This window comes from Artemia franciscana, chromosome 5 (genome assembly GCF_032884065.1).
Source record: "Artemia franciscana chromosome 5, ASM3288406v1, whole genome shotgun sequence".
In the NCBI taxonomy this organism is placed as follows: Eukaryota; Metazoa; Arthropoda; class Branchiopoda; order Anostraca; family Artemiidae; genus Artemia; species Artemia franciscana.
The window spans coordinates 6,699,250-6,717,915 of record NC_088867.1 but is presented as its reverse complement, the minus strand read 5'-3'; the positions used below and the strand labels follow the sequence as shown (position 1 = coordinate 6,717,915).

The 18,666-nt window shown below is 34.2% G+C and overlaps 1 protein-coding gene across 1 annotated transcript in view; it reads left to right on the top strand.

Annotated features, from left to right (window-relative positions):
* LOC136026932 (cation-independent mannose-6-phosphate receptor-like) overlaps window positions 1–18,666 on the top strand; it is an 82,306-nt gene that overhangs the window by 8,200 nt on the left and 55,440 nt on the right. Inside the window, exons 2-4 of the mRNA XM_065703776.1 lie at window positions 835–1,034; window positions 5,079–5,206; window positions 15,541–15,862. Of these exons, the coding sequence (XP_065559848.1) occupies window positions 835–1,034; window positions 5,079–5,206; window positions 15,541–15,862 (650 nt within the window). The remainder of the gene's footprint in view (window positions 1–834; window positions 1,035–5,078; window positions 5,207–15,540; window positions 15,863–18,666) is intronic.

Below are 18,666 nucleotides of genomic sequence, written 5' to 3'. Positions count from 1 at the left end.
CCCAAAAAAAAAAAAAACGAAAACACTTCACCCCAAACCGTCGTGTCAATGGTGATCAAATATGAGTTTAACAAATGAATTTTGAAATAAAATCGCAGTTGTTTGAGTGGTGTACCTACCCCCCCCCCCCAAAAAAAAAAAAACGAAAACACTTCACCCCCAAACCGTCGTGTCAATGGTGATCAAATATGAGTTTAACAAATGAATTTTGAAATAAAATCGCAGTTGTTTGAGTGGTGTACCTACCCCCCCCCCCCAAAAAAAAAAAACGAAAACACTTCACCCCAAACCGTCGTGTCAATGGTGATCAAATATGAGTTTAACAAATGAATTTTGAAATAAAATCGCAGTTGTTTGAGTGGTGTACCTACCCCCCCCCCCCCCCCCCAAAAAAAAAAAAACGAAAACACTTCACCCCAAACCGTCGTGTCAATGGTGATCAAATATGAGTTTAACAAATGAATTTTGAAATAAAATCGCAGTTGTTTGAGTGGTGTACCTACCCCCCCCCCCAAAAAAAAACGAAAACACTTCACCCCAAACCGCCCTGGTTCCACACATAACTCCCCAAAATACCTAAGTGGCAGAATTTTACAAAGAAGGAATTCCCAAGCTCATTCACCACTATGTTAAACGCCTAAATTTGAGTGCTGACTATTTTAAAAACTAGTACTTAAGTGTGGCTTTCAACTATATATTGTATTTTTGTTTCTTATAGCTAGTCAATTTTATAAATGTTATGCCTTGTATACCTTTTCATAAGACCATATAACAACATTAGCATCAATATTTTACTGTATAGAGTTGTTTTTCTAATGGATAATTATATTTTAGAGACTTGGAAAAAGAAATGCAAGGTGTTGTATCATGGAACTACAACAAAGACACCAAAATATATTTCAGCTTATGTGACAAGAAAAATGTAAAAACTGAATCCCCATTGGTTTGTAATTCTGATTCTGGGATATGCTGTACTAAGAAAATCAATGGAAAAGAAGCGCTTTTATGGGAAATTGCTCAAAACTATGACCCAGGTACTGTTCAGGCAATTTAAATAGTTATTAAATTATTACTGCCATATTCTAAGTGTTATTCGGCTATCTTATCTGTACACAAGGGGGTCAGACGTCCTTATAAGAATGAAAATTTAGATTGATTTAATTTTCTTTTGGCAAAACCCATGGTAATCCCCATTGGAAAATTTAATAAATGTTAGAGCTCTGTTGGATCTGAACCTGTGTATACTATAAATGTAGGTTTAACAAGACAATAATTATGAATTTTACGCAATAGGTTAAGTCTAATAAGTCCATCAAAAATCATAAACTATAAGCTATAAACAGTAATTTAAACAATTCAATCAATTTCAATTCAATCACATATATTTAAAAAAAACACATAACTACCTTACATATTCTGTACGAAAAGCACAAAAAGTGCTTGGCTAGGGCAGAAACTTAAATAAAGAATAATTAAACAATCAACAAACAGAAACAACGAGTCAACTGGATTTATCAAAAAAAAAAAAAAAGATGGGGGGGGGGGGTGACGAAGAGAAAGAAAAGAAAAGAAAAAGACCAAAAATAATCAATTATAAACCTAGTTTAACAATAATATTGTTAATCTTTGTGAATGTATAGTAAATATGCAATAAGAATTTTGACCTAAGCTTCATATATAGGAATATCTGGAAATAATTTGCTCTTGAGTAGTAACTTGTTTTTTCGATATGATCCTTAGAAAACTCTCTGACCTCCTCCCTCCATGGCTCCTAATATCTATACACGTCTTCAAAAGTGTGGCACCATACTAAGTGGTTGCGTCCCCCCTCACAACCATCACCCTACAGAGGACTGTTGTAGGAAAGTAGCTACTTCTTCTCGAGAGCTATTTACTTCTTTCGAGATGTACCCAGGATCAGACATCAGTCAATAGACCATATCTAGTTGGAACTTCGTCTGTGATATCCATGTAAAAGCTTATTTTAGCTCTAGGGACAAAGTACTTTTTCTAGTGCTGTCAGGTTCAAGTTGATGTAGAAATTAAAAGTATTTTCTGCTGGTTTATTGTAAAAATAAGGCTGTTTATATTCAGCGCCATAACTGAAAGAATGTTTATTAACTCTGAAGGACATAGGTTGCAAAATGGAGGAACTATAGTTCAACAGTGCAGAGCAGATACTTTATCTTATTACAGAAAAAAGATGATAATTTTTATTGTTCAAATGCTGCTTTTTAATATGGGTAGACAGCTTAAACCTTTGGGACGAGGGGGAATCAAAGGATTTTCTATAATAGGGATGTGGAAAAAGACGTTAATTTAGAACATGCTTTCCATTCTTTAGGGGGGGGGGGGGAGTCAGGGGCAGATCTAGAGCAAAATCTTGGGGGGGTGCAATGTGACAAAGGTGCCAATAATTGACCAAATTGACAAATTTATTCTAAAAAAAAGTGTGAAAAAAACAGGGAAACAGGGCACCAGGAAAAATCTTGGGGGCCTAGGCCCCCCTCCCCCCTGAATCCGTCAGTGGGGGGGGAATCATTTGAACCTGGTATGGGCCCACCTCGAAATAGTTTTCCCTGTATGCAATTATAGCCTAGTTTAGTTTGCTATTTTGATAAAAAAATATTGTCTTCCCAAGTTTCATATAAGTAAATATATAAATAAATTTAGCCGAAGTATATTTAATACTTCCTTACGAAATTTCTTAACTTTTAATTTATTTTATGTTAAATTTAATCTATGAAGTAACTTTAACTGTGTAAATTTAACTAAGGCTAGAAAGCTTAATGGATATTTTTTCAAGATGCAAATTCATAACAGGTTCCAATCTCGACTATTTACTTTTAACACTATTAACATTAAACAGTGTTTTAAAACAAGTTAACATTAGATAATAGCATAAACTAGCATTAACATTATAATTTTCTTTTTGTTAGTTTACCTTAAATACTTTAGATAGTTGTGGCTCTCAAAGCAGACTTGGTATGTGGTAGTATCTAGTATGCAATCATTTTAACAAAATTCTTAAACCAGTTTAGTATTTCCGTCCTTTTTTTATTTGTCCTGTCCCCGTTTTTTTTCATGTTTGGATTATATTTGGATATTATTCAGTTTTCTTTGCCCTTGACTTGACTTTGCTCCCTTATTTATTTGCGAATTGATTGTTAGTATATTAGAGCATTCATCTTTAGTGTATTGTATTCATATGTTCTATATTATAATGAATTCTTATTAAATTTAGGGTTAAATATAATTATAATGAGATTAACGTCACTAGGGTAAAGCAATGTGCTGGAACAACCTTTGGGTTGGGTTTGTCAAAAAAAGAAAAAAACAAACTTATGGGAGTGACTATCTACTTTTTTCTTATCGTCATCAATTAGGTGTCTTGGTTTTCAATCCTCTAAGCTTTTTAAATGGTATTTTAAATTATTTCTTAAGAAAAAACTGTGCTAAAATGCTTTATGATCTCAAAACTCAATTTATTCTCTTTTCCTAACACCAAACCTATATTGTTACTATTGAAATGCACCACGTATACAACCTAATGCGGCAATGCCTACATAAAACCAAACCCAATCCATGCTGTTATTTCAATAAATTCACAATATATTGTACAGTATAAGGCTATGCTTCTTAGCCTAAAAAAAAATTAATTTTCTCTAATATATTTAATGGTTTGATACCATGAGATTTGATACCATGTCTATCCTCAATAATTACCTTACTAACCAATACTAACCTCAAAACTACGCAAAACTACGTCGAAATCTTACATCATTATTCATAATCATTGTGTATGCATTTGCTTGAAGAAAAATTTCTCTATCCTATATCAGAAACGAATCAAAGATAGCCCAATAAACACAAATGTGCCCTCTTTTGCCCCTCAAGATACCTTTCTATTCTTGTTTTTAATTAACGTTGATATCATGGTCAACAGAAAAAAATTAAATTAATGCCTCCTTGGCTATAAGTATCTTTATGTCAAACTTAAATAAAGTTGAACACTCCAGTATGTTCAATAAATTAGATCATATGTTGTTTTGGAGTATAGTCATTATCCATCTTTTTTTTGCCAGTGTGGAAAAGAACAAAACAGTTGTCACCCTCCCCCCCCCCGTAAATTTTCAATAAGATCTGCCTCATGAACAAATGTTTTACAAAAGGCTGATGCAATACACACTCGGAAGCTTTTCAACGAGTAGGCAATTGATCAGCGTTGAAAAGGAAATTTTATCTCCTCTAGTTCAAAGTTCAATTTTCTTGCCATGGGCAACTTTCTAATGTCACCACTAAGAAAGGAACAAAGAGAAATCTCCAATTTCTTTAGCAGTAAGAAAACTAACAAGATTCTTGATGTATATGCTACCAGTTCTTTACATCAGTCTCAACCACAGAAAGTGCAATAGCCAACTTAACCAATACAAAAACACAATTAACAATTAACACAATAACAATTAACAATAAACAATTAACAAAATAGATTGCAAAAGTTGATCAAAGCACTTTCAGACTACTGGGAAGGTGATCGCTTTTTGGACATCAAGTTTTCTATTTATTGTTTTAAGGAAATATTTTTGAATTGGGGCCAAGGAGCCCTTACACAATTAGGAATATCAGCTGTCACTGCAATTTCAGATTGAAACTGCTCCCTACTGTTCTTGTATTCAAAAGCTTGGGGGAACAACACCTGACAAGATTGTGGTTAAACGACTGCTGAAAACAGTCCTCATCAGCCCCAAGCAAAAACTATACTGAATTTTACACAAAACAACTGGATACTCATCACATTAGCCAGAGGTTCTTGTTTTTCGTACTTTGTATTATTTTTTGTATTTTTTGTATGTATAAGTTTGTTTTGTATTTTAAGTATGTTCTGTAGGTAAAAAATTCTTTTCCATAAATCTTCTATCATATTACTCAACTTTTCTTTTTGTTTCTTTGTCACTTACTTTTATTGCCTCTTAAAACTATTTTCAGTTTTCTTTTCGTGATTTTTTTTTCTTTTTGATCACTTTTTAACTTTTAAGCTAAGGCTCTTGTTACACTGAACGCATTGGCTTCTTTTTTAGAATTTGAGTTTGATAAGGACAGGGCAATCTTGAGAGCTGAAAGCCAACAAAATTGTACAGAGCAAGGCGCTAGTCCGAATGAGAAATATGCAGTGGAAATTATTTTCATTTGCCCAGATGATGATTCTGTAAGTTCATAATTTAAATAATTCTAAGCGTTTTTGTGTTGTTTCTTACCTTGTACGTCACTTAGGGCTTTTGGGCCCTCATGCCCCTACTATGTGCTTTGATGACGGTTCTATGAGTTCATTACTTAAATAATTACAAGTCTCCTTTTTTATAGTAAGCTTGGAGTAATACCAGAATTGATGATATTCGCGATTTTTTTTTAATTATTGAGTTAATACCAGAATAATACAAACACTAAAAACGAAAATAACCTTTTGAATTTCTTATTTTGACATTTTGCTAGTGCTTTTTTTTTTCTCCCAAAGAGTCTGGAGGCTGTTCATTTGTAAATAGTCTAAGAGTGGTAAACTGGTAATTCATATTGGAAATGGTCTTTGATGATGAGTGTGTGAGCTCACGATTATTCTAACAATTATAAGCAGTTTTTTTACGATAAGCTATTTGGCTCCAGAAGTAATGGTTCGCCGCAGTTCATGGCAATAGTTTTTGTGTTGAACTAGTACCTGATTTATATAAAGACTAAAAGCCAAAAGTCAGGCATTTCAAGGATCAGGAGACTATTCAATTGTTAATAGCTTAACTTGGCAAATTGGTAATTCAACTTGGTAATAGCCATTGAAGTATGCAACCGAAAAAAAAGAACAATGGAAAAGAAACTAGCATGATATTCAACCGAAGATAATTTATTGTTGAAATCCAGTGTTAACGACAAATCTTTAAAAAGTGACAATGCAGTTGAATTGACAAGCGGAAATTCTTACACAATGCAATCGAATATTCAAAAAAACGAGCTTAATGATTTTACGCGTAATAAACCTAATGTGTGTTTTAACTTCTTAGACAGTAGATGTATTTATAGTAATTGTAAATATCTACACATTTGTAAATTTTATGTTTTTAGCCGTTGTAAAAATAATATGTGTAAATACCCCCATGTTGGTATTTGTAAAAAGTTTTCAAGTGGAAGGTGCTTTGGCTGTACAAAAGCTCATATTGAATCGCCCATTAAAGGTCGTAGTAGGCTCCACAAAACTGAGCTGCCCAGAAGCCACCTTAATCCTGCTAAATTTACTAAGCATTTTAAGTCGTGTAATTTTGCTCATGTATCATCAGACGCGGGGGGTAGGTTTGAAACCCAACCTTTTTTAGGGCACCGTCGAAAGCACTCACGACCCCCTCCTCCCCTTGGTCAGGTTTCTGTCGACTTCCATTCTTATCCCCCTGCATTTTCAGATCAACAATTAATAAACCCTTCCCGATTACATACTCCCCCCTCTTACCCCTTGTTATCTCCTCCCCCTCTCCGTATACAGAAGTCCTATTTTCTTCCCCCTTGCAATATGCTGCCCCATACCCTCCCTACTCTGCCGCAAACCAGCAATTTATTGATGGACATGAATCACTATTCCCACCCAGCCCCCCTTTCCCAGCACCTTACGAAACCCCACCCCCAGTCCATTCGTTTTATCCCTCGTGCCTACCCTGTAAACGTGACTCAGGTCTGAGACTTTTTGCATTCAATAATTGTCATATAACAAGTCCTCGTGCTTCGTCCTTTACCCAAAGGTTATTCAAGTCCCTAACTTATCCGAGTATGATGAAATCCTCTGGCTAAGTGTTAGACCAAAAGTACTCCCTCGTCCATTTATTATTATTGCAATAGCTGTTTTCGATTACTCCCCAAATCAAAATATCGAGTCAAAACGTAATTTTATCCAGCAATTACAGGCAAGTGCTGATTTTGTTATTTCTAAGTACCCCAATGCTGGCCTTTTTTTTAGTTGGCGATGCCAACGACCTTAAAATGGATTCTTTTTGTGCTTCAATTAAAGTAAAGCAAATTGTTAAAACACCGACGACTCGGGGTAATACCTCTCTTGATGTTATTTTAACTAATATGTACAATTTTTACAGCCCTTCCTCAACTTTGTCCCTATTAGGTGGGAGTTATCATCTTTCCATTCTTTTGTCCCCCTCCTCAAATTTTAAGCATACTTTCTCAATAGCTTATAGCACTTACCGCCCTCTTCAAAATTCTAATCTTCTTTCTTTCGGTATGTGGCTGAGTACTGAAGATTGGTCCGACATTTATAGTTGTACAAAACCTTTATGAGAAAACAGCCACGTTTCATAAAAAGCTAATTGATAAATATCAAACTTGTTCCCCAGAAAAAAGGTTTAAAAGGTGCTTAAGTGATAAATCCTTTATTAATCAAACAATAAAAACACTAATTAGAACCAAATTGAAGCTGTTTAAAAATGGTAAACTCGATAAAGCCAATATACTAAGAAAATCAATTAAAAGAGAAAATCGTAAATTGTCATGATCGTACTACAAAAATAAGATCGAAGAATTGTTCACTAATAAGCCAAAAAACTGGTATTCCGAGGTTAAAAAGCTATGTGGCAGGAGTCTTGACCAGCTTAATTTCAACTTACTAGAGCCCCCTGATGTTACTGCAAATAGTCTAAATAAATTTCTCGCTTCCATTGTCCAGAGCCTTCCAGCATTGCCAATCCAATCATCAACAGGAGCCCCATCCCCCTTTTTCCCGACTGTTTCCCCGTCTGAGATTGAAAGAAGAATTGATAAACTAAGAAAGACAAGTGTTTGTCCTTTGGATATCCCGTTTCCTCTTATTAGAGCCTTTGGTAACTTCCTGTCTAAGCCCTTGTCTGTCCTGTTTAACGAAATTACTAAGTCTGGGCAAATTCCAACAATTTGGAAACAGGGTTTCATTATCCCCTTGAAAAAGAAAAACGGAAAGCCTGGCTTTGAAGGCGTTCGACCTATTACGCTTACTCCTATTTTTTCAAAATTGTATGAAGGATTCCTTGCAGATTTGCTAAAGGAAAAAATCCTACCTCTTACTGACCTGAAGCAATTCGGAAACCTAAAATCAGCTTCTACTTCCCACTACCTCGTTTCTCTGATTGACCACATCGGGAAAATCCTCAAAAAGCCTAATTCCTGGCTAAACTTGATTTCCATTGACCTCCAGTAAGCCTTTGACCTTGTTAACCACAACATTTTAATTGAGAAACTAGAAAGCGAGTTCAATATCGATCCCTTACTGGTAAAATTGGCTGCTTCCTTTTTAACAAATAGATCGCAGGTGGTTAAATACCAGAACCAGTACTCAAATCCTCTCCCTATCTACAATGGCATACCCCAAGGAACTCTCCTAGGCCCCCTCCTTTTTTCAGTCATGATTAAGAGCCTCGCGAAGGAAGTTCCTGACCGTTGGAAATTTGTTGATGACCTAACGATTGTTGAAAGTTTCTTCAGAAATTTAATAAGTGACCCTATGAGTATCCCCAATGAAATTGGAAGTGATGCTTTGGACCTAGATATGACAGTAAACCCATCCAAGTCCATGATAATGCCGATTTGTTTCCTCAAATCCTCGCCATATTTTCTTAATCCTATTCCTCCTGAAATTTATGCGTCCTCGGTTAAATTACTTGGAGTCACAATTTCTTCAAATTTAAAGTGGGATATCCACGTTAAAGATATCATCCATAAAGCTAATGCGTCTATCGCCCTCCTTAAGTTCCTAAATAAATATAGCGTCCCCCCTTCTCACTCCTTAAGGTTGTACACGTCTTTTGTCCGCCCGCATCTTGAATATGCTTGTCCAGTTTGGCACCCTGGCATCTCCCATGAAGAATCAGATGAAATTGGGTCAATCCAAAAAAGAGCCTTGCGATAATTTTCAAAGAAGGCAAGGCGCCTTATTCTCTGCTCCTAAAAAAAGCTAGTTTGGAAACCCTTGAGCGAAGGAGGTCGTCGTTGTGCCTCTGTTTTTAAAAAATGCAATAACGAACCCTCGGACGGCAAGTATTTTCCCCAAACGTCACTCACCATCCAGATTACGACAGCCTCGAGCTGTTTCTGAGCCTATCCCAGTTTTGTCCCCCATTCGCTGCGTTACTTCCAGATATGAAAAAACCTTTGTCCCCTTCATCACAGAAAAAATAAATACAATAGCCAATTAGTTTCTCCCCCTTTTTTTTTCATGGGAGGTGCTTTAGGTCGTTGCACTAATTTGCTTGCCCTCCGCTGTTTTGGTTTACTTTCCCTTTTAATTCATATGTGTTTTTCGTGTGTTTTATGCTTCGTTCTTTTTTTTGTGAGTTTTTGGACCTTTTTTTAGTGTCCCTTTGAATTTGTAGATATATATCTTTATTTCTTGTTCTTTTCTGTATTATTTGATTTTTTTGTCCCCTTCCCTTTTTTTCTGACTTGTATTTGTTCAAGCTTAGTTTGACCGATTTTTTTTTTACTCATAATTTGATTATTCATTATTATTAGTGTTTTTTGCTTTGTTTGCTTTATTAGTCGACTCCGAAGTCCGAATTCGGCCCTCTGAGGGCTTTTGATAGTGATCTTTTTGAACTAAATACCTTATCTTATCTATCTTATCTCATCTTCTTCTTTTTTCTGCTTTTTTTGTTTTACTTAATTATACCTTTAATCTCTGCTTGAATGGGTATAGAGTGAACGTTTCCATCGGGGTGGGGGGAAGGGTTGAGATTGGCAATTGCCCACCAGTTCCCACTCACCTTAATTGTGGAAAATTCCCTCTTTTGGCATTTCATGCCCTCCCTCCTAGATTTTGAAAAAGACCTTCCCGTTACACATTTACGTAAGTTGATGCCCCTAGTCTAAAGACGACCTTCTGCTAATTACTTTTACTGGATGGTTACCCCACATGACAGGTGATATTAACTCTAGCAGATTAAGTTTCTGATATTGATTCAATTTATTTCGATTTGAAAAATTTCTTTTTAGGAGTTTTCAGATAAAGGTAATTGTTGGGCTCCTGGCCCTATTTATCAGATAAATATCCCGCTTTTCGAATATATATATATATATATATATATATATATATATATATATATATATATATATATATATATATATATATATATATATATATATTTATGTATATATATATACATATAGTAAATTTTTTTTAGAAAATGGCTCCATATTTTTTCGAGGAAATTGGTATCCTCAGTTATTCTCGCATAAAAAACCATCTAGATAGGTCAAAAGTCTGAGAAAATTTTTTAAGAGACTTAATTTTGGAAAAATTAGCTTCAATAATCAAATATCTTTGAACAGACTTTTGTATGAAAAGACATTAAATTGCAGAAAGAGCTAAAAACTGGTAATTGTAAAAATATTTGTATATATTTTAACAAGGGATTATAACAATTCAAAAATCTTAAAAAAAATAAAAACTAAAGTTTGAAACTTAGTAGAAATTGCTGTTAGAAATTGGACTTGCTTTAATAATCAAATATCTTTGAACAAACAAAGTATGAAGAGACATTAAATTGCGTAAAGAGCAAAAAACTCGTAATTGCAAAAGTGTTTGTATATATTCTAACAAGGGATTACAACAGCTTAAAAATCTTAAAAAAGAAAACCAACAGTTTAGTAGATATCGTTGTCAGAAATCGGAAATGTCTTCTTTAATGCCTTTTTGTTCTGGCAGTCTTTACAAAAATCAAACAAAAAAAAGTTTTTTTAAATGAAAGTGAGGAGTGACATTAAAACTTAAAACAAACAGAAATTACTTACGCTAAAGTTTGACTCTTTTTCTTAACTCTACATTTAAAACATTCATTTGTAATAATAGCCAATTTTCGTTTTTTTTGGGGCTTGCTACTTACATTATATAACCGGTTGCGTTTAAACCTGTAAGCTTAATCACATAGCGAGTGAATTTTATATAACAAAAAAACAAAACAGACTAATTTTAAAATTTTCAGGTGTTTTTCTATTTTGAATCAGAATACTAAAATTACTGCTCAGGTACCGTGAATATTTTGCAGTTTACATGATAACTTTAGCGATTCTGAAATGAACTTAAAATTGTTTTTCAACTTTTGCTCATCTCTTAAGAAGATATTTCTTATACTTATAAGAAAAGAAATTCAGTAATGATGTTTTTCTAAATGATTTCCACTAAGCTTCAAACTTTGGGTTTTCTAAATTGGTGCTGGAATTTGACTCTGTGAAATCTGAGATTCTTCTATTTATTTGGGGTTATTTTGGGTCCGACACCTTCAGTCCAACTGCGACGTTCCTTAGGAAATTCAGTTCAAAAACTTGTTTATTTCGGTTTACCAATCAGCCCATCCCCAAAGCAAACCCGTTTGCTGCTGATTTCTCGCCTTGAAAAAAAAATGTGGCGCGTCTTATGGTTCATTTGTTCGAAATAGTAAAAAAAAAACGTCTCAACCGAACTACCCTCACTAAACTATAAAATTCAACAGCACTACCACATTTTCCATACGTAACACCATTTTGGAGGATTTTCTCACAAACAGATAAACATAAACTCCGTTGAGTATATTTCAAATTTGCAAAATATTTACTTCATTACCCCCGTGAACCCGACCCAGCAATAACTCTATCAAAGCATATTTCAAAACATAATCGTAACATCAGTTTTCACCCATGGTATCCCATTCCTGTACAGTGATATTTAAAGTTGTATGTATGCAAAAGCGGTTCAGTGCTTCATCGAATGTTCTTAATAAATTATTCCATTGTTGTGATGTTTCATTTTTTCTTTCTCATATTCCTTTTTTTGTCGTTTTGTCTGTATACTCCGTCTCTGTTTACTTTGTTTTGTATGACGGGTTAGAAATAAATAAATAAATTTAGCCACAGTAAATTTAATACTTCCTTAGGAAATTACTTAATGTTTAATTTACTTTATGTCAAACTTAATTTACAAAGTAACTTTAACTGTGTAGATTTAACTAAGCCTAGAAAGCCTAATGGATATTCCTTCAGGATACAAATTCATAACAGATTCCACTTTCGACTATTTACTTTATTTTAATATATTCACCAATATCTTATGTGTTTTTCTTTTGTGTAATTCAGATTCATAAATTAACGCTAAACACTGTTTTCAATAAATTAACGTTAAATAATAGCATAAATTTATATTATAATTTTCTTTTTATTATTTGACCATGAATGCTTTATATGGTTTTGGCATACAAAGCAGGCTTGCTACTTGGTAGTTTGCAATTATTAAAAAAAAATTCTTTTAACCAGTTTAGCATTTGCGTCCTTTTTTTATTTGTTGTGTCCTCGCTATTTTTTTCATGCCTGTGTTATATTTGGATGTTATTCAGTTTTCTTTGCCCTTGACACGACTTTTCCCGCTTATTTATTAGGGAACTGATTGCTAGTATATTATAGTATTCATTTTTAGTATATTATAATGAGATTAACGTCACTAGGGCAAAGCAAAGTGTTGCAACAATCTTTGGGTTGGTTGTGTCAAAAAAAAGAGAAAAAAGTTATTGGATTGACTATCTGGTTTTTTCTTCTCGCCATTGATTAGATGTCTTGGCTCTCAATCCCTAAGCTTTTTAAATAGTATTTTAAATTAATTCTTAAGAAAAAACTGTGCTAAAATGCTTTATGATCTCAAAACTCAATTTATTCTCTTTTCCTAACACCAAACCTATATTGTTACTATTGAAATGCACTATGTATACAACCTAATGCGGCAATGCCTACATAAAACCGAACCCAATCCATGTTGTTATTTCAATAAATTCACAATATATTGTACAGTATAAGGCTATGCTTTTTTACCTAAAAAAAAAATATTAATTATCTCTGATATACTTAATAATTAGAAGAATTTGATTACCATATTTATCCCAAATAATTACCACACTAACCACTACTAATATTTGTAAAACTACGTCGTAATCCTACATCATTATTCATAATCATTTTGTATGCATTTGCATGAAGAAAAATTTCTCTATCCTAGAACGTATCAGAAACGAACCAAAGATAGCCCAATAAACACAAATGTGCCCTCTTTTGTCCCTCAAGATACCTTGCTATTCTTGTTTGCAATTAACGTTGCTATCATGGTCAACAGTCAAAAATTTGGATTAATGCCTCCTTGGCTAAATGTATCTTCATGTCAAATTTAAATAAACTTGAACACTGCAGTGTTCAATGTATTAGTGTTATTATGAGTGGATTCACGCAGTCGAATGTCATGCTACAATGCCCCACTGCTTCCACATATTAGAAATAGGTGGCGCTCAATAGTGGTGGACGCATTTGAAAACTCTCTGCTCCCTTACACCCAAATGACTTAGCAAATAATTTTCAAGTGGTTGAAGGTTGGGGAAGGGGAGTACATTTTTGAAAACTATTGTTTTCATATAACCTAGGTCCGAGATACTTGTTCCATAAATTTTAAATCTCAGCTAAGAAAAATACCGTACCTGCCTCACTTTTTGCTGAAAAGTTTGTGATGAGGAGTAGTCTTGGAGGGGGCGATATTTCTGCTAAAAAGGTATTAGTAATAAGGGAAGAATTTTCAGGGGCTTCAGGTCCACTATTTGCCTCAGATCGTATAATTTGAAAATCTTTCCATGTTTTTAATTTTAAAAAAGTACATCATGCCTACCTTTCCATTTAGAATTTGGGAAGGTAGGGGCTATTAAAGGGACCACTAGTTCCACTTTGGCTCGCCGATTATGCAGATAGAAAATTATCACATACTTCTGGTTCAAACGAGATCAGCTTGTCTGCTTTCTTTGCTCTAAAATAGTTAAAATAGTTATCACAAAGGACAGGGAAGGATGTTGAAGGAGTGAAGCACTCACATTTGTGCCGCTATCAATCCGTATTGAATAATCCTCTCGAGTTCTGCTTCCAAATAGTGCAACATAATTTATCTTTCTGCTAAACGTCTAAGAGAAAAGGAGTTGCCGTTGGTGGATGGACCTTGGGCTATGTTTATGGCTCAAATCCAAATGTTATTGATTTAAAAAAGATGTAATATACCTATTACTTTGCTTAAAAGCTGGAGGTGGGAAGAGCTAGGAATGTTTGAGGAGCAAGGACGCTCTTCCGCCTGCCAGTCAGACACGTTAAAAGCTCCTGAATAATTCTTGTTCAGAAAGATCTTATATGCCTACCTTTTTGTCAAAAATCTGAGATTGGAGGGGTTGGACTTAGGTCATTCCTTTTGCCTTCAGCTTGTTTGATGCCCCTCAAGAAAAAAAATTGTAAGACACGTTTTTTTTATAAATATTACTACTGCCTCTTGACCAGCATCCCTTACGCCCAGCTTCTTGTCCTATAGCCCATTGCTATTTTGTGAAGCAGGCTTAACGAAGCATTTCAAACAGTTTATCTGTATGATTGTTGTCTATTCGTGAGCCCTCACTTAAATATTGTAAGCCACCTTCTCGAAGATTAAAAACTGTGAGAGCAATTACAGCTCTTTCAGGGATGGGAAAGCTTTAATTGGACCGATTTTTCCAGACTTCAAAGTCAAACTTTGTAAGTGACCTACTGGTAAGTTTGGCTCGAAACTGATTGTTTTCGAAGAAGTTAAAGTGGCAACGTTCTAAATGTTAGCCAGCATCTTTTATCCCAACTAGGACTATATAAAAATGGAAAAACCAAAACAAAATTGCCTCTCCTCTAATTTAAAAAGTACATTTTGCCTCCCCCCCTACATTTTCGTTAATTGGTGCCACTGAACACAACATTTCTTGACCCTTCAGCCAGGAAGATCTACGGGGGTGGGGGGGGCAACCATCCTGTGCTTTCGCACTCCCTTCCTGTTTACCTTCCCAGGTACCCATTTTAAGCTGGGTCGACTCCGGCTGAGCTTACAGAGTCACGCCACTGACCCCTATCCCAAACTAAATAATTGGGTACATTAGGATTCGAACCATCGCCCTCTCAGACAAAGGATCCTGAATCAGCGCACGCATCTACTCGGCCAGGACGGCTACATATGAGAGGGAAATTCCAGCAACCTAGTTTAAGACATTTAAATAAATGTTCTAAGGAGCTGACATTATGTTATCGATGTGCCTTTTTATTCTTGATTCTAAGAGGCTACTTTACTAAAATCAGTAAAAAGGGACTAGTCCACTAAAAGTCTGCCAAAAAGAGCTACTTTACTAAAAGTATGCTAAAAAGGTTATTTTACTAAAAGCTACTTAGTGAAAGTCAGCTACTTATTCTAGGGATCTTTTAAAAATAAACAGTAGGAGGGTAATTTCTCCTATTTGGTATTGCTTAAGAATTTTGTAGTGTTATGAAGTAAAAAAAAAAAAAAAAAAAAAAAAAAAAAAAAAAAAAAAAAAAAAAAAAAAAAAAAAAAAAAAAAAAACAACAAAAAGCTTGAGTCCCCTAATTGTTTCCATTTTTTTTTTATTTAATGGAAAATATGATATCTTACTAATAGGGTCAGTTGTCTTTTAGTCTAATTCTTTTCTTTTAACATTTTCTTTTTCTTCTAACAAGACCGACAGGATACTTTTTTCACTCTCTTCGTCAACGGCATGTAGACCTCGAATATCTTGGCAAACAAGTCTTGCATGTAATCTAAATACTCCGACAGCTAATGAGACTTCGAATGACAACACTGGTGACATAGTAGGCTCAAAATGTTCAGTTGTAAATCCAAAGCTCGGCTATACATATCACATTGAAAAATTGGCACAAACTATTACTAAGAGGACTGATAGAGGAGACTTTAACGTAACTGTGTGCAAAGAGGCTGAGTTTCCTTGTGGAAAAGGTGTTGGGGGATGTCTTACTAACGGCAGTTCATCTTTCAGTTATGGTAAGTAAAGCCTCCTTTGATTCATGTGGCTTATCAGTAATTCTTTTTTACTTACATCCTGGTCGTTCCACTTTGTGTTTTGTTTAGAACCTTTGTATAGGACACTCATTGTGTAAACATTTATCGTGGATGTTTTAGAGTATGTTTGTACCTTGAGCTACGGTAGTTGACTATAATTGACCCTACTACAGTCAATTAAACCGTAATTTTACTTCTGACTAGATCTAAAAGTCGAAAATCTGTTTCTTATTCAGTAAAGTAAATGTCAGATTGGATGACGAAATTTCCAGGAGAACTTAAATTGTGTCCACAAGGGAAATTTACAACAACCCTAATTGACTGCACTGGTGCAACAAGTAACAGGGGTAACGAAAATCCTTTAGATCTCGAGGGTAAAATGATTAATTTAGCTTTCACGACGGAGGATAAAATGCTCGAAGTTGACAGTAGTTCAACTTCAGTCAAACAACTTCAAGTCCAATGTCTGAACGTACTATTACTAAAGATATTTCATCTTGCCGCTACGGTAGGTAAAAACTCGTTTGATTCAGGAAGTTGATCAATATTTTATGTTTTATTTAAATATTGGTCAAAACAATTTGAGTTTTTATTATATCTTGATCAAGTCAATCCTTGTTGGATTTGTTCCAGTGTGTCATATAAAGATATTTTGTTTATTGCAAAGACTTTGGTATGTAAATTTACAAATACAGAGCTTCAAAATCGACATTGTAAGTAAAAGCTTGGATCTGTAAACGGAAAGTATGCCTGAACTTGATTGGCAGTTTTTAAAGCTGGATCTCTGGTGCCGGTTCCGCAAGCGCCGTTGCCGGTTTAGCTTACTGATCTTAATTGGAAAAAGTCGCGAACAAACTTATTTTGCTAAGAAATAAAAATATGTAAAGCGCCATTATTTCTTGATGTTAGCACTTAGCTCATTAATTTTTTTTCCTGCTTTATATATCAAATGCTATTACACCAATCTTGGAAAACCATCATCCCCCCTAATTGACACAATTGCAAATAATGCTGATACTTTTATATACTTCACTAAAAATATCCCAAATATTTTCAAACTTCACCAAGCTTATAATCAAATGCATAAATTAATTACTCTAAATTCAAATAAATTTTCTAAGAACATTTAAAAATACCTAAAAGCAACCCAAGAATGCTTAGTTCTCCCACATAAATCCCCCAAAAGCATTATAATGCCTATTGGTCAGCTGTAAATGCTATCAATAAGTCTACATCAAATACCAAAAAGCTTACATTTGACCCATGTTTTTCAAATGCTTTTTCTAAGCTAGTATGCCCATACACAGGTACTAGGGAATATGTTGTGCAGTCACTGTGAAGACGATGCTGTAATATCTTTGAGGCGCAAATACTATCAACATCTGAATTTGCAAGGACCAACACTTTCTGGAAAATATATTATATAAGATAAGTCTTTTGGCTAATCTAAGCCAATAGGTAATTTGGTATATATATAGGTAATATATTATTTTAGATTATATCCAAGTCTTTTGTACTGAAGATCAACGCTAAATGGCAAAGAATGTTTTTTTATTATTTTTATGAATTCCACTTCGCCATTTTGTTACAAATAATGCATTGGGCTAGATATTCACTGCCCAACCTAGAGCCATAAGGACAAAGGAAACTAAATATGAAGTATACGAAATTTTTTTACAACTTTGAAAAAAAGTATAAGAGAAAAATACCTCATCATAGGGATTAGTCTATCCTAAAGAGAATGGAAAATTGGTAAGGGTTGAAACTTTGGTTATTAACATTTTTGTAGCAGTATCGAAAAGAACATAAAAAAAGTGGAAACTGGCTTTATTTAATTTAATGAAATTTTAATTTACTTAAACTTCCATGTTTGCTCAGGTTAAACCTGAACTTTTGTGAAAGAAGGCAGATGCTATTGTTTTGAACTATTTTCATTGCCTCTAAAATAGTTAGGGCTAAATAGACTAAATTGTTAAATTAATTTGTAGAAAATGAGCTTGTTTCAAATGAAATGTACATATTGTGCCCTTTCAGCTAAAGTGGTTATTTTTATCTTGGCGCTATGTTCGTTTTTTACCGATTCTTTCGTCCATTTTTCAGCATTTTATACTTAATGTTCACTTTGCAGGCTGAGTTCCTCCTGTGTAACCTGACCCAGTTTTGAGTTTCTTAATGTCAATTCCTTGACAAAACTACTAATAGCCGTTTTTTGTTGTTTTTTTTTTTTGGGGGGGGGGGCAATTATGAATTAGGATTAAACTAGTCTACCAAGTTGATATGGAAACGAAATGATGAGCCACTATCATTTGACGCATTTAATATGTATGAAATTACTGTGCCCTTTTTAGCATTTTAAATTAGAGATACAGGCTATGTTTGCCCATGAATATATGTTTAGCCCATGAATATATGTAAAAAACTCTCTTCCTCTCTCTCACTCTCTCCCTTTCTCTTAATCTCTCTCTCTCTTTCTCTCTCTCTCTCTCTCTCTCTCTCTCTCTCTCTCTCTCTCAAGAGAGAGAGAGAAGAGAGGGCAAGAGAGATACTAACAGATCATGAGATTTTTTCAAATTGAAGTAAAATTATTTTCTTGAAGTGACATTTTCTGAAATTTTTGAAGTTAAAATTTTTGAAGTAAAAATCTTGAAATATAATTTTACTTTCATTGAAGTAAATTATTCTTCCTTGTATGCTCTTTGGTACTTTATCTATATTTTATGCTCCATGGTGCTATATCCATATCTAACATGGTAATTTTTCGACAAAATTAGTAAAATTATTCTTTT